This window comes from Camarhynchus parvulus, chromosome 1A, assembly GCF_901933205.1.
Source record: "Camarhynchus parvulus chromosome 1A, STF_HiC, whole genome shotgun sequence".
NCBI classification, from domain to species: Eukaryota; Metazoa; Chordata; class Aves; order Passeriformes; family Thraupidae; genus Camarhynchus; species Camarhynchus parvulus.
In genome coordinates, this window is record NC_044586.1 from 69,040,095 (window position 1) to 69,055,696 (window position 15,602).

At 50.4% G+C, this 15,602-nt stretch overlaps 1 protein-coding gene across 1 annotated transcript in view; it reads left to right on the plus strand.

Moving 5' to 3' along the window:
* LOC115910598 (collagen alpha-1(VII) chain-like) overlaps positions 1-15,602 on the plus strand; it is a 107,296-nt gene that overhangs the window by 18,995 nt on the left and 72,699 nt on the right. The window contains 11 exon segments of the mRNA XM_030960850.1: positions 147-263; positions 764-919; positions 2,234-2,350; positions 5,603-5,749; positions 5,904-6,023; positions 7,367-7,528; positions 9,555-9,683; positions 10,306-10,455; positions 11,943-12,080; positions 12,878-13,024; positions 13,742-13,861. Coding sequence (XP_030816710.1) covers positions 147-263; positions 764-919; positions 2,234-2,350; positions 5,603-5,749; positions 5,904-6,023; positions 7,367-7,528; positions 9,555-9,683; positions 10,306-10,455; positions 11,943-12,080; positions 12,878-13,024; positions 13,742-13,861 — 1,503 coding nt within the window.

Below are 15,602 nucleotides of genomic sequence, written 5' to 3' on the forward strand. Positions count from 1 at the left end.
AGGGGACTATTGATTTTAAGGAACCAGAGTTGGTGTTTCTCCTCTTTGTGTCTCTCTGTCCCTGAAGACAAAAGGTTTTCCAAGGATCTTTTCCATTATTCCGGCACTTCCACCTCCATTTCTGCCCTATTTTTGTGTCCCCAAAGCTCCTGTGCCTCCAGTCACCAATTTCCGTGTGATAGAAGAAGGACTTTTCAGCCTGAGGGTGGCTTGGACACCTCCCCTGGGCAAGCTGGAGGGCTACAAGATCTACATCCCCAGGGGTGAGTTTTGTTAATTTTTTATTAATTTTATTGATTTCAGTCAATTTTTAATTGATTTTTCTTATTTTTTCTTGGTGTTTGCTTTATAAGGAGCAGTGATCCAAGGGCAGGGAAGGTGCTGTGAGCTCCTGGCATGACTCTGGAATGAGTCCAGGATAGACTTTTCCAAATATTGTGGTTCTTCCAGGATGGAGGAGACTCCTTGGAAAGACTATTCATTGGAAGACCAAGCTGAGGATGACGCTGTGAATTCCCTGTTTGCCCTGGCACATCCAGATGTTTTTCCCTCCCAAGTGCCTGCTCTGGTGGGGATTTGGGATGAGTTCGGGATGCCTCCCACTCCCCTCTGTGGGATCTGAGGGCTGGCACAGCACAGCCAGAATTCCACCACATGGATTGGGAGACTCCAACCAAACCCCTTGAGCCACCTCCATGGTGTGAAGACCTCCCTGGTGGGATTTATCCTCATGGGAATCCTTCACCATCCCTTTTCTCCTCAGCCAACAAGCCTGGGGTGACCCTCGAGGAGATCCTGCGGGGCGATGTCTCTTCCCACCTGCTGGAAAACTTGCAGGAGGACAGGGAATACAGCATCAGCATCTACGCCGTGTATCCTGAGGGCCCGAGCCAGCCCGTGGCTGCTCTGGGCAGGACACGTAAGAGCTGGGTGGCCCCTTTCGTCCCCACCGTGGTTGGTCCCTTTTGTCCCCAGCTGTCCTGTCCCCACCTCGGAGTTGGTGCCCTCGTGCACCAGGATCTTCCCAATTCCATCCTAGTTCTTCCCTCGTGGACATGGGACATCCTCAATGCCATCCCAAAGTTTGGGGGAATGTGGGAGATCGGTTTCCCGCCTGTTTTGCACCCACACTTCACAAAGTTGTTTGGTCCCAGACAGGGGACAGTGACAGATTGGAATGTTCTAGCTCTGGTTTATGAGATGGTTTCAGCCCCTGGGCAGGAGCTCCTGGAAATGCCTCTCAGGGAATCATTAAGGCTGCAAAAACCCTCTAAGATCCCTGAATCCAACCGTCCCCAGCACTCAGAGTTGGTGCCCTCGTGCACCAGGACCTTCCCAATTCCATCCTAACTCTTCCCTCATGGACATGGGACATCCTCAGTGCCATCATAAAGTTTTAGGGGAATCGTTTTCCCTCCTGTTTCGCACCCACACTTCACAAGGTTGGTGCTCGTGGATGTTTGGTCCTGGACAGTCACAGGTTGGGATGTTCTCCCTCTGGTTTGTGAGGTGCCTTCAGCCCCTGGGCAGGAGCTCCTGGAAATGCCTCTCAGGGAATCATTAAAGCTGGAAAAACCCTCTAAGATCCCTGAATCCAACTGTCCCCAGCACTCAGAGTTGGTGCCCTCGTGCACCAGGACCTTCCCAATTCCATCGCAACTCTTCCCTCGTGGACATGGGACATCCTCAGTGCCATCATAAAGTTTTAGGGGAATCGTTTTCCCTCCTGTTTTGCACCCACACTTCACAAAGTTGTTTGGTCCCAGACAGGGGACAGTGACAGATTGGAATGTTCTAGCTCTGGTTTATGAGATGGTTTCAGCCCCTGGGCAGGAGCTCCTGGAAATCCCTCTCATGGAATCATTAAAGCTGGAAAAACCCCCTAGGATCCCTGAATCCAACTGTCCCCAGCACTGCCATGTCCCCAGATGCCACATCCATGTGGCTTTGAAATCGCTCCAGGGATGTGACTCCACCACTGCCCTGGGCAGCTCTCCCAATGCCTGACCACCCTTTCCACGCAGAAGTTTTTCCCAAAATCCGACCTAAACCTTCCCTGGCACAGCTTGAGGCCATTCCCTCTTGTCCTGCCCCTCATTCTGTGGGAGCAGAGCCCAGTCCCACCTGGCCACATCCCCTCAGGTGTTCCCTTCACCCAGGTGAGCTGGTGGAACATCCATGGAGAAACAGCAAAGTGGATGCTCCGAAATTTTCTTTCGTTTCCTCCTTCCAGTGAAGCTCCTGCCTGTGGAGAACCTTGTGCTGCAGAACGAGACCACAGACACAATCCAGGCCCGGTGGAGCCCAGTCCGGGGAGCAACGGGATACAGACTCACCTGGGCATCAGCAGGTACAGGGTGGGTTCAGCAACCGGTGGGACAACAGGGGGAACGAGTATGATAGCTTACAGTAAGGACCACGGACACAACAAGCAGGTGACAAAGGACAGCATAAATAGGGCGAGGTACAGAATGGAACAGGAGAAGATTCACTACTGACACAGAACAGGTGATTGCTACACAGCATATGATGGGGTATAGCAACATCAGAGGATATTGAATGGATTAGGCTACTGGACACCAGCAGGCACAGGTGGATCTGCTCACCTGACATCAGCAGGTATGGATGGGGTGGATTCAGGCTCACCTGGACATCAGCAGGGATGGATTGAATGGGATTCAGGCTCACCTGGACACCAGCAGGCACAGGGTGGGATTCAGGCTCACCTGGACATCAGCAGGTATGGATCGGGGTGGGATTCAGGCTCACCTGGACATCAGCAGGGATGGATTGAATGGGATTCAGGCTCACCTGGACATCAGCAGGTACAGGGTGGGATTCTGGCTCACCTGGACATCAGCAGGTATGGATGGGGTGGGATTCAGGCTCACCTGGACATCAGCAGGGATGGATTGAATGGGATTCAGGCTCACCTGGACACCAGCAGGCACAGGGTGGGATTCAGGCTCACCTGGACATCAGCAGGTATGGATGGGCTGGGATTCAGGCTCACCTGGACATCAGCAGGCACAGGGTGGGATTCAGGCTCACCTGGACATCAGCAGGGATGGATTGAATGGGATTCAGGCTCACCTGGACACCAGCAGGCACAGGGTGGGATTTAGGCTCACCTGGACATCAGCAGGTATGGCTGGGGTGGGATTCAGGCTCACCTGGACATCAGCAGGCACAGGGTGGGATTTAGGCTCACCTGGACATCAGCAGGTATGGCTGGGGTGGGATTCAGGCTCACCTGGACATCAGCAGGGACAGACAAGGCTGAGGGTGTGTATAAGGAGCAGGCATGGGAAGATGGCAGCTGTGAGATTCCCAAGGTGTTGGATTGGATTGGATTCCATCTTTGTCCAGAGGGAATTGGGATTTATATTTTTTCTCCACCATGGATGCAACAATTCCTGCTGTGGCTCTGCATGAGGCGGGCTGGTGGGTATCCAGCCTTGTTGCATGGAATTTTTATTCCATGAGGAGCCTTGGAATAGCTGAGAGGAGCTGGGAAAACCCTCCCTGCAGAGCTGCCCAGCCCTGAGTATTTGGGGTCACCCCTTTTTGGGGGACAGCTGAGTATGTGATTTTTGGGAGGACAGCCTGGAAGTGCCTGTGCTCATGGCTTTTCTCTCTGCAGCACTAAAACCTGGCTGTATGCCCCAGAATCCTCATTTTCAGGCAAATTTGGGAGTTTGGAGACAAGTCCACCTTTGCAGCTGGAGCTTTTCCCCTGAACCCAAAAGATATTTTCCATGGGAGGGGGAGCAGGAGTGAGAAATTCCAGTTTGATGGCAGATTTTGGCCTTGGGAGATGGATGTTTCTGGGGCTCAGGGGTGTCAGGACACCCAGGCTTTGAACAAAACCCACATTTTCCTCTCCCTCAGCTCCCCTGGTTATGGTGGAAGGAGACATCTCCCACCAGGAACGGCAGGGATTAGTGGGAGAACGGCTCCAAAGGTCACCAGGAAGGAAAAACCCTCACGGGGAAGACATAAAACAGCTTTTATGGCTTTGTAATGAACCCAAAACTCAGCAGTTTGCTGTGCCCAATATCCCAGCTAGGAATGGAGCTCGGTCTGGGACTGGGGACACTGAGGGGACAGTGGCACAATCACATCACCTCCACCCCGAATTTCCAGCTGCTTTTGCACCTGGTGCCAGCTCACCCCAATTCCAGGGGTGGAAAATCCCAAGGGCAGCCCCCCCTGGCCTCTGGGTCCACTTCCCAAACCCCATCCCATCCCGGGATTTGGGATGTGGTGATGGTATCCCATCCCAAGCACGGAAGGAGTTTGGTTTTCCTCGTCTGACTTTTAAACCCGGGATTAGATAAACACAAACTCTGGGTACGCTTCCCAAACCTCACCCCATCCCGGGATTAGGGATGTGGTGATGGGATCTGGACCCTGCTGCACGGGAAGGGTTTGGTTTTCCTTGTCTGGCTTTTAAACCCGGTATTAGATAAACACAAGCTCTGGGTCTGCTTCCCAAACCTCACCCCATCCCGGGATTGGGGATGTGGTGATGGGATCCCGTCCCAAGCACGGGAGGGGTTTGGTTTTCCTCGTCTGGCTTTTTAACCCGGGATTAGGTGAGCACAGACTGGAGGTGGGGGATGTGGAGAGCAGGTGGGAAAAGGGGGATGGCGCTCCGGGTGCTGCTGGAACAGAGAACGGGGACGTGGCACCATCCAGTGACCAAAGGGGAAAAGGCATTTTCCCTCTTTTGGAGGTTTTCCTCCACATCCTGCGCCTCCCTGCCGCTGGGAATCGGGGTGGATCCGCGGGAATTCGGGTTTAACTCTTCTCCTGCTGGGCACGTTTAGCTGAGCTGGGTTTAGCCCACAACAAGGACATTAAAACTGGGATTTGGGGCACCGCTGGCTTCAGTTCCTGCAGGGAAGGCAGGGTGACTCCAGCACGGAGTCACCCCGGGCTGGGCAGCCTGTGGAACGTTTATGGGATCGCTCCCAGACCCCAAAACGCCGGGTTTGGGGTTTTCCTGGTTTTTTTGCAAATCCTGAGTTGCCTCGGTGATCCCTGAGCTCTTCCCGGGGTTGATGTGGATTATTTCCACCTGCACCCAGCCGGGGGGGTCCCGGTGTGCCACAGGGTGGGGTGGGACAGGGGACAGGGGCTGGGACAGGGGATGGGACAGGGGACCGGGGATGGGACAGGGGCTGGGAGAGGGGCAGGAGCTGAGCCGGGGGACAGGGGACACAGGCTGGGACAGGGGACATGGGCTGGGACAGGGGACAGGGGATGGGACAGGGGCTGAGCCAGGGGATGGGACAGGGGACATGGGATGGGACAGGGGCTGAGCCATGGGGCAGGAGCTGAGCCGGGGACAGGGGCGGGACAGGGCACAGGCTGGGCAGGGACAGGGGCTGGGGCTGGGACATGGGATGGGACAAGGACTGAGCCAGGGGAGGAGCGAGGGGGACAGGGGTGTCGTGGAGCCAGGGGACGGGGACAGGGTCTGAACCAGGGGACAGGCGCTCACAGAGGGGCAGCAGGCAGGGACAGGACTGACCTCGGCACGCTACCGGGGACAGAGGACAGTGTCTGAGCCAGGGGACACCAATTCCCTTCACAGAGGGCAGCATCCAGGACGTGACCCTCGGCAGCTCCTACAGCTACTACATGATCCAGGGGCTGGAGGCGGGCGTGGAGCACACGGTGACCATCAACCCCATCTTTGGGGACATCGAGGGACCGGTGGTGACTGGCAAAGCCACCACGGGTGAGTGTCCTGCAGCAGGGGTGGCGCTCAGCCCATGCAGACATGGGGGGATGCTGGCACAGAGCTGGTGTCACTTCTCTGCATTGTTGGGTTTGGGGACATCTTTGGAGCTGTTGGGACCTCGATGGAGCTGGGAAACACTTCTGTCCTGCAGTGGCATCCAGCGCTGTCCAGATGCTGAAAGTGAGCGAGATTTCCATCAACAGCCTCCTGGTGTCCTGGGATTCAGTCATGGGAGCCACTGGGTACCGGCTGGCCTGGGGTCCGACGCCAGGTGAGATCCGTCTCTGCTCTCCCTGGAACGGGAGAACCTCGGCAGAGCTGGGAGTGGGGCAGGTGCAGCTCGTGAGCTGCCCCAAGCAGCCTCTCCCACAATTCCAGAGCGTGAACTGAAGCCAGGGATTATTCCTGGCCCTGAGGTGATGTTGTTCCAGAGCACGGCACGGCACAAAGCGCCACGACTCCATCAGAAGGGTGCAAGGGGGATTTATTACAGCGACGTGTTGCTTTTATACTTTTTCAAGATATTTACATTCACCCAACAGACACATTCACTGCCCATTGGTTATAGGAAAGAAACAAAGTTCTCAGTGGGTGATCAGGGAGCCACGTCACTGTGTGAGCCAGCTGGAGTCCGTCTCTCTTAACTTTCTCACCTTCATCACATCTCCATGGTGACAACCGTGGTGTCTTCCTCGGGAGAGATAAGGGGCTTTCCTTATCTTCAGGAGGCCTTTGCTGGCTCACAAGAACAGCACAGAATGCCTTTCCTACAAGGTACCAACCTGGCCCCAGCCCCACACAGAGTGAGTCCCCAGGAAGGAGACAGGGAGTGTTCCCAGATTCCTGCACTCCCTGCACGTGAGATGGTTTGGATTCAGTCGCTCTCAACTGGTTTGGATCATTTAGGTGCTAAAATTCCAAAATAAATAACCACAGGAAAGCTCTCCCTTGTCCCGGTGGACACAGGAGGAGATCCCAGCAGCACAGAGGCTGGAAAAGACCTCCAGGTCCAACCTGTGCCAAATCCCCACCTTGCGATGGAAGTGCCACCTCCAGGTGTTCCTTGGACACCTCCAGGGATGGGCACTCCAAACCTCCCTGGGCAGCCCCTGCCCATGCCTGACCACCCTTTCCATGGGGAAGTTCCTCCTGAATTGTCCTGGAGTAGGTGTCCTCCATGAGGAAATAATTGTCCTGGAGCAGGTGTCCTCCATGATGAAATAATTGTCCTGGAGCATGTGTCCTCCATGGGGAAATTCCTGCTGGATTGTCCTGGAGCAATTGTTCTCAATGAGGAAATTCCTGCTGAATTGTCCTGGAGCAGGTGTCCTCCATGGGGAAACTCCTGCTGAATTCTCCTGGAGTTTATGTCCTCCATGAGGAAATGTCCGGGGAGAGGTGTCCTCCAGGGACGTGGATTGCCTGAGCTGTTCCCAGAGGAAATAATTCTGGAGTAGTGTCTCCAGGACAAATTGTCCTGAGCAGGTTTCATGGGGAAACTCCTGCTGAATTCTCCTGGAGCAGGTGTCCTCCAGCAGCGGGAACACGGTCGGTTTCCCAGGATGCCTCAGAGCTGCTCTCCAGCCTCTTTCTCCTCTCTTTTCTCTCCCAAAGAGTTCTTTGGCAAGGACCGTCCACGGCACCTGTCCCTGGGCAGGTCGGTGACGTCCACCCAGCAGCTCCGCGGCCTGGCCCCCGACACCGAGTACGTCATTTCCCTGTCCGTGCTCTTTGGCCCCGGCGAGGGCCCCGGCGTCACCACCTCGGCCAGGACAGGTGAGTGCAGGGGGCAGGGTGGAGGAGCTACCACAGGACCTAACCTCCGAGTATCTGGTTCGAGCTCGTGTGTCCCTGACTGGGGCTGACCCTGTGCTCTGGGCTGGGGAAGAGCTTCAGGTTTGTAAGGTCCCAGATTGGTTGGAGTTGGAAAGTTTTAGAAGAGTTGGAAAGTTTGGAAGATTTGGAATGTTTGGAAGGGTTGGAAGAGTTGGAAAGTTTGGAAGAGTTGGAAGGGCCGGAAAGTTTGGAAGGATTGGAAGAGTGGGAAGGGTTGGAACAGTTGGAAGGGTTGGAAAGTTTGGAAGAGTTGGAAAGTTTTGAAGATTTGGAATGTTTGGAATGGCTGGAAGGTTTGGAAGGATAGGGAAGAGTGGGAAGGGTTGGAAGGTTTGGAAGGGTTGGAAAGTTTGGAAGGGTTGGAAGAGCTAGAAAGTTTGGAAGATTAGGAATGTTTGGAATGTTTGGAAGGTTTGGAAGGGTTGAAAGGTTTGGAAGGGCTGGAAAAGTTGGAAGGGCTGGAAAAGTTGGAAGGGTTGGAAAGTTTGGAAGGGTTGGAAGACTGGGAATTGTTGGAAGGTTTGGAAGAGTGGGAAAGTTTGGAAGGTTTGGAAGGGCTGGAAAAGTTGGAAGGATTGGAAAGTTTGGAAGGGTTGGAAGCCCATCTTGTTCCAACACCTTCCACTATCCCAGCTCGCTCCAAGCCCCATCCAACCTGGCCTTGGACGCCCACAGGGGTGGAGCAGCCACAACTTCTCTGGGAAGCCTGTGCCTGGGCCTCCCCACCCTCACAGGCAGGAATTCTTTCCCAAAATCCAATCCAAAGTCCCTCCCCGGTGGTGAAGTGCCCAATCTGAACCCACTGAGCTTCCAAATGTCCCAAAATTCACACCAATTTTGAGTCCTCAACATTGTTAGAATCCGTCAGAAAAAAATTCTGAAAAATAGGAAATCTGGGTAAAATCTGCTGCAGGAAACCATAGGAAGATGAAGAGGGTGGAACATCCTCATTGCTTGGTGATAAGGGCTGTCTCCTTCCTTAAAGACTTCCATAATTCCAAAGGAATCCTTCTGGGACATCAGATTCCCTGGACAAGAGGCAGCAGGTGCAAATACTTGGTGTCAAATAGGGAAATTTGATGGACAAACCTTGTCCCTGTCTCTCCAACTTCTGCTGCCCTGGGAGCCCAGGAGAGGCAGCACCGCTGATCCAAAAGCAGAGGGAGGATTCTTGGAAAAGGTTTCCAAAGTGGCACAGGGTGGCTGGAAATCCTGGAATAGCACATGGAGGAAGCGATCTGACCCTTGTGGGGAAGAGAACAGGGAATATTCCTCAGCTGTGAGAGCTCTGGGTGGGTGTTTCACCTGGGAACTGGGACATGGATCTCCTGACTCCATGGATCCCTGAACTGGATCTAGGGCAGAACGTGCTCCTTGATGATCTCAAGGAGTAGTGTCTCTCCAGGAGAGGATGAGGAGACACCAAGGATGAACAAAAATGCCATTTTTAACCCTTCAATATAGTTTTGACTCATTAATGATGAGCCTTTGGGCAGGAATCAGGACACTCCTGATGTTGTCCCCATCACCCTGACCTGTCCTGGCCTTGCCCCACTGGATCTAAGGTAGAACGTGCACTTGATGACCTCAAGGAGTGGTGTCTCTGCGGGTGAGGATGAGGAGACACCAAGGATAAACAAAGATGCCATTTTTAACCCTTCTATACCATTTTTACTCATTAACGTGTCAGTGATGAGCCTTTGGGCAGCAATCAGGACTTCCCTGGTGTTGTTCCCATCACCCTGGTCTGTCCTGGCCTTGCTCCCACTGGATCCAGGGTAGAATGTGCTCCTTCATGACCTCAAGGAGTAAAAAGTGGTGTTTCTCCAGGTGAGGATGAGGAGACACCAAGGATAAGCAAAGACACCATTTTTAACTCTTTGATTTAATTTTGACTCATTAACGTGTCAGTGATGAGCCTTTGGGCAGGAATCAGGGCACTCCTGATGTTGTCCCCGTCCTGCAGCTCCTCTGGGATCAGTCTCCAACTTCAAGGTGACGTCCCACACCAGCACCAGCCTGTCCTTGGCCTGGAGTGCCACAGCCGCTGCCACCAAATTCAAACTCAGCTGGAGCCCTGTGGGAGCAGGAAAAGGTGAGCAGGGAAAGGACATTCCAGGCACTGTGACCGTGTTCACGGGGGTCCCAGGATGAGGGAAGAGACGAGGATCTCACTCCATGTCTCAGAAGGCTGATTTCTTATTTTATGATATATATTATATTAAAACTACACTAAAATAATAGAAGAAAGGACTTCATCAGAAGGCTGGCTAAGAATAGGAAAAGAAGGAATGATAACAAAGGTTTGTGTCTCAGACAGAGAGTCCGAGCCAGCTGGGCTGTGATTGGCCATTAATTAGAAACAACCACATGAGACCAATCACAGATGCACCTGTTGCATTCCACAGCAGCAGATAACCATTGTTTACATTTTGTTCCTGAGGCCTCTCAGCTCCTCAGGGATAAAAAATCCTAGGGAAAGGATTTTTCAGAAAATGTGTCTGTGGCACAGGCACCTTCCCAAATTCCTGACCCGCTCCTGGGCAGTGGGAAAGAGATCCCACAGCTGGGAAGCCTGGTCCTGTTGGAGGTGCTTCCTCCTCTTTGTTCTCATGGTTTTATTTGTGGAGATAACCCCCAGAGCTCTGGGCAGTGCAGCAATTTCCTTTGGAGGAAGGGAGTGAGCTCCAGGCTCTGAAATATCCCTGTTTTTCCAGGAAAACAGGTTGCCAGGACCCGGTACCTGGGCAGCAGAGTGTTGGCCCATCGGATTGAGCAGCTGGTGCCCAACACCTTGTACAGGGTCGGTGTCCGGGCTGTGTTCAGCAGGACCGAGGGGCCCGAGGTGATCCTGACTCACCTCACAGGTGAGTCCTGCTGGAAAAATGTGGAATTTTTCTTCACTCGGGATCACCAAATGTGGTGGTGTTCACAGGGGTCCCAGGACGAGGGAAGGGATGAGAATTTTGACTCCATGTTTCAGAAGGCTGGTTTATTATTTTATGATATATATTATATGAAAAGAAAACTATGTATTAAAACTACACTAAAGAATAGAAGAAAGGATTTCATCAGAAGGCTGGCAAGAAATAGAAAAGAATAATAATGAAAGCTTGTGACTCTCAGAGAGTCTGAGACAGCTGGACTGTGATTGGCCATTAATTAGAAACAACCACATGAGACCAATCAAAAATTCACCTGTTGCATTCCACAGCAGCAGATAATCATTGTTTCCATTTCGTTTCTGAGGTCTCTCAGCTCCTCAGGAGGAAAATTCCTAGCAAAAGGATTTTTTTCTTAAAATATCATGGCGACAGAAAAACCCTCCTTCAGTTTGGGAGGCAAAGCTTGGATTGGTCTTGGGCACGGGATTGGGTCAGTTGGTGATAAAAACACCACATTTTTGGGTTCAATCCTTGTGTTCATCTATCATGGACTCCATGATCCTGGTGGATCCAGCTCAGGATGTCCTGTGGATGGTGGAGGCACGTGCAGCCCTCACTGCTGGTGGCAATAATCCCTGGCTGTTCCCGTGGGAGGGAGTGGACACGTCCTTCTGGAATGTTGGGCAATCCTGGATTTATCAACACAATTCCCAGAGTTATTTATCCAAAACCACCTTGGGAATGCAGGAACCTCTCCGCAGGCACCGCCCAGGGTCTCTCACCAGCCTGCGCTCTTGAGGTTTTGGGAATTCCTTGGGTTGCTGTCACTACAGGACACGAAACAACACAAGCACACACACCGCTGCTCTCAAGGTGAAAAAAGGGAAGTTTATTTTCTGACTCCAGCATTTATGGTTTTCCGAAAGTGACAGTGGACTGGAGGGTGACAGTGCCACAATGACACTGGACAAACCAACAGTCCATCAATTTTCTCCTCCTCCTCCATAAAAGAATGCAAAACAATGAGTTATTTACAGAAAGTGTGTGAGAGTTTGTTAGAAGAATGTAAACATCAGAAGGCTTAGAAAAGCTTAAAAAATCAGGGCAACAGGTTGTGGCTCTGCCTCTTCCAGCATGGAATTCTGGCTCCTTTCCGTGTCTTCTTCACCTGATTCCATCTCAATGGGCTTTTCATGGAATCTGAAGATGTGTCTGGATGATCCATCCTCTCCTGGAGTTCTTTTCGTGTCCCCCTGCGTGTCACCAGTTTGGTGTGGGTGGTGAGAGGTGTGGATGAGGTTCCTCAGCTTGGAATCCATGGATCCGTTAGGAATTTCAGCCTGGCATCCTGGATAATGTTTGGAAAGTGGATATTAATGAATGCCCAAATTTTTCTCTTCCACCACAGCTTGGAGCCATGGTGTTGCTCTGGGACCGAGCTGAAATCTTATCCTGGTTCGTTTTTCCAGCTCCTTCTGGAGATTCCAGCCCCATCCCACCCATCCAGGACCTGAGGGTTACCGACACTGGTGTCAACACTTTGAAGCTGGCTTGGAAAAGGCTTCCTGGGATAAGTCACTACAAGATATCCTGGGAGCCATCCAATGGTAAGAATCCCAATCCTTGGTCAGGGAGCACAAGGAACCCTCAAAAATGGGGAGTTTGGCTCGGGAAATTCCTTTTTCCATGGGTGGTCAGGGTAGGTGGGGACTTCAGTGTCTACAGGGACAGGTTGGGCTCCTCTAAACAAGCCCTGAGCTAAGCTTTAGGCTCTGACCAAGGATATAAATATAGTTAGGACTTGGAAATTCCAATAATTAGTTCCTTTCCACAGTTGTGACCTCATCTCTCCAGTGCCTGTGCCTCAGTTTCTGTGGTGGTGCTCACAGGGGTCCCAGGACGAGGGAAGAGATGAGAATTTTGACTCCATGTTTCAGAAGGCTGATTTATTATTTTATGATATATATTATATTAAAAGAAAATTATATATTAAAACTAGAAGAAGAAAGGATTTCATCAGGAGGCTGGCAAAGAAAAGAATGGAATGAAAATAAAATCTTGTGACTGACCAGAGAGTCCGAGACAGCCGGACTGTGATTTGCCATTAATTAGAAACAACCACATGAGACCAATCACAGATGCACCTGTTGCATTCCACAGCAGCAGATAACCATTGTTTACATTTTGTTCCTGAGGCCTCTCAGCTTCTCAGGAGAGAGGATCCTAGCAAAAGGATTTTCCATAAAATATGTCTGTGCCTCAGTTTCCCCATGGGCAAAATGAGTCCCTAACTCTCCTCCCTGGCCAGGTCCTGTCAGGTGTGTGTGCAGCTGCTGTAACCATGACTGTTACACTTCCCTTTCCGTGGACACCGTGGGGTTTTTTTTGGGATGTCTCCCCTCAGGTGACTCGGAATCCTCCCAGCTGGTCCCAGCAGAGGCCGTTTCCTTCACGATTCCCAAACTGAGGGACAACAGCACCTACACCATCTCCGTGTGCGCAGTGGGAAAGGGGCAGGAGGGAAACCCCACGGTCCTCACGGCCAAAACCTGTGAGTATGGGATTCATGGGTTGGGATAACAGCATCTCCATAGGGGAGGGAAAGAAAAAGAGCAGTTTGGGCTGATGGACGCCTTATTCCTGGAATTCCAGGATTTTTTGGGTTGGAAGGGATCTTAAAGTTCATCCACTTCCAACACCTTCTATAGATTCCTCCAAGCCCCATCCAACCCAGCCTTGTTCTTCTCAGATCCCACCAAAAAATAGACATTGATCTTTTCTTCTTATTACCAAGGAATATTGGGATTTTTCGATCTTCCCCTGCCAATAATTCCCATTTTTGTGGCACATTATCTTGGAATTCCCTCTTTATGCAATACCTTGACCTTTTCCAGCAGGTAAAGGCCAACGTCCCTCGTGACTTGTGCCAAAATGGGCAGGTTTGAGATCAAACAGAGGAGAAAATCAGGGATGTGGAGCCAACACTGGGATTTCAGGGAGCATCTGGGGAAAAAAAAAAACGCAGGAAAAACTTCATTACCCATCCCAAAAACTTCAAGTTTCAGTCAGTTTAAAGTCCAGACTGAAGATCTGTCAAAATTTCCCCCAGTTCCCACAAAATGAGAACCTGGTTTGATTCAGCTTCTTGGAAAACACCTGAAGTGCTGGAGGATCTCCTTCCTCCCACCAGAATCATGGAATTCGGGAGGCAGAAATGTCCCCAAAGCCATTTCCAGCCCCTAAGCTTTATCCCTTGCTTTTCCAACAGTGGATTTGCCCAAAGTGACGGAATTCACCGTGCAGGAGGCCGCAGATTCCAGCGTTTTGTTGTCCTGGAATTCTGTTCCTGGAGCATCCCTGTATTCGCTGACGTGGGGATTGTCCTCAGGTAAGGTTTGGTGAGGGAAGGAAACCCTGATCCATCTCCTGAGCTCCTCTGGATCCTGCTCAGCAGGAAAACCCTGGGGGTTTCCATGGCTTCCTTCACCTCAGCTTCTCCATTTGGCTGAAAAAGAGGGGAAAATGGGAGCTGGAGGAGGATCACAAAATGTCCCATTTGGCCCCGTGCAAAATCCTCAGGGGGCAGAAAAAAAGGAGGGGTGGGAATAGCTCAGGAAAAAGGAATTCTGGCATTATCTGTGTCCCTTCCTGCCCATCAAATCCACCAAAAAAAAGGTGGATTTTTGTCGTTCATGAAACCTCATTTTTATCTGTTTCAAATATCTGCTCTTCTGTGAAGGGCTTCTAAAATTTCCTTTATCATTCCTCACCGTTCCTTTTCCCAATTGGTTTGGCTTTTCAGGATTTGCCCTTTTAAACCACCGACTTCATGATTTTTTCCTGGACTGGACTAAAATCCTCTTTGAATTTGAAGTTGTCCCTGTGGCTTCAACCACAAACTTTTTTCTAGGATCAGTTCACGTCCGAAGTCAATAAAGAAACCAAATCCAGTGGAATTCCTGTAATCCCTGCAGTGCTTTTGGAGCTACCAGGAGCATTAATTTTATTTTATTTTTTTTTAATTCCAAGGATATTTCAGGATCGGCACCTCCATACTTGCAGGTTGTGTCACTCAGGGTGAACTATCCCATGACAGCAGCGTTTTTTTGGGGATAAATATTATGGAAAAGTGATTTGGGAATGGAACCTTCGGATTTTTTGGGGTGATTTTAGTGGTCCAAAGCAACTGTTCCCCTTCCTGTGCTGTGCTGTTCAAATATTGATCAGGAAGGATGCAGAAATCCCCGATTTCAGAGTAGTCAGGGAATCAGGAGTGGATAATCCCATGTCTGACAGTCCCCCTGCGCCCTCCCTCCATCGATCCAGCTGGAACGGGTTCATAAATATTGATTTCCCATCACCAGCAGATGAATCCTGACCCCACTTCTCCATTGGATAAAATTTATGCTCCTGAGTGAATCATTCCAATTTTTTCCGGTTAATTATCCCGGCTGCCAACATTATTTATAAAACCAATTTAAAATTTGGCCCTTATTTTTTATCTTGATTAATTTTCATTCACACAACTTGATTTTTTTTTCCCCTAAATAAACATTATTTTATTACACATTTTCCTTGCTCCTTTTTAAGCTCATTTAATGCCCTTTTCCCTGCTCATTCCACCCAGCCTGTCCCATAAAACAATTGGATCCCTTTCTCTTCCACTTGGGATCATTCCACCTGTGGATCAGACAAAATAAACCAATTATGGCTATTTTGATTCAGGGAGGGAAGCACAACAGTTTAAGTCAAATTTCAAGAGGGATTTTACAATTTCATTTAAAGGAGGAAAAACTCCATTTGAAAAATTTTTGTGGAGAATTGAGAACAGAAACTGGATTTAATCCTTGGAGACTTTTTCCAATCTTAATTCTTTGAGTTGATGACAGTGGAGCAGATTATTTGCCCTGATTTTATTTCTTGCCATACAAACTGAACTTTTTGGGTGATATTTTTCTAAGGAAAATGTTATTTCAGGATAAAAAGAGTACAAATTCCACTTTGAACAGTGTCAAATTCATAGTTTGTTATTTCTAAAGTAAAGCACTTAGGAAATGTCAATCATTATTATGACTTTTTTTTCCTGTCATTATTTTAAATCAAAACTATTAATTGTGTGCAACCAAATT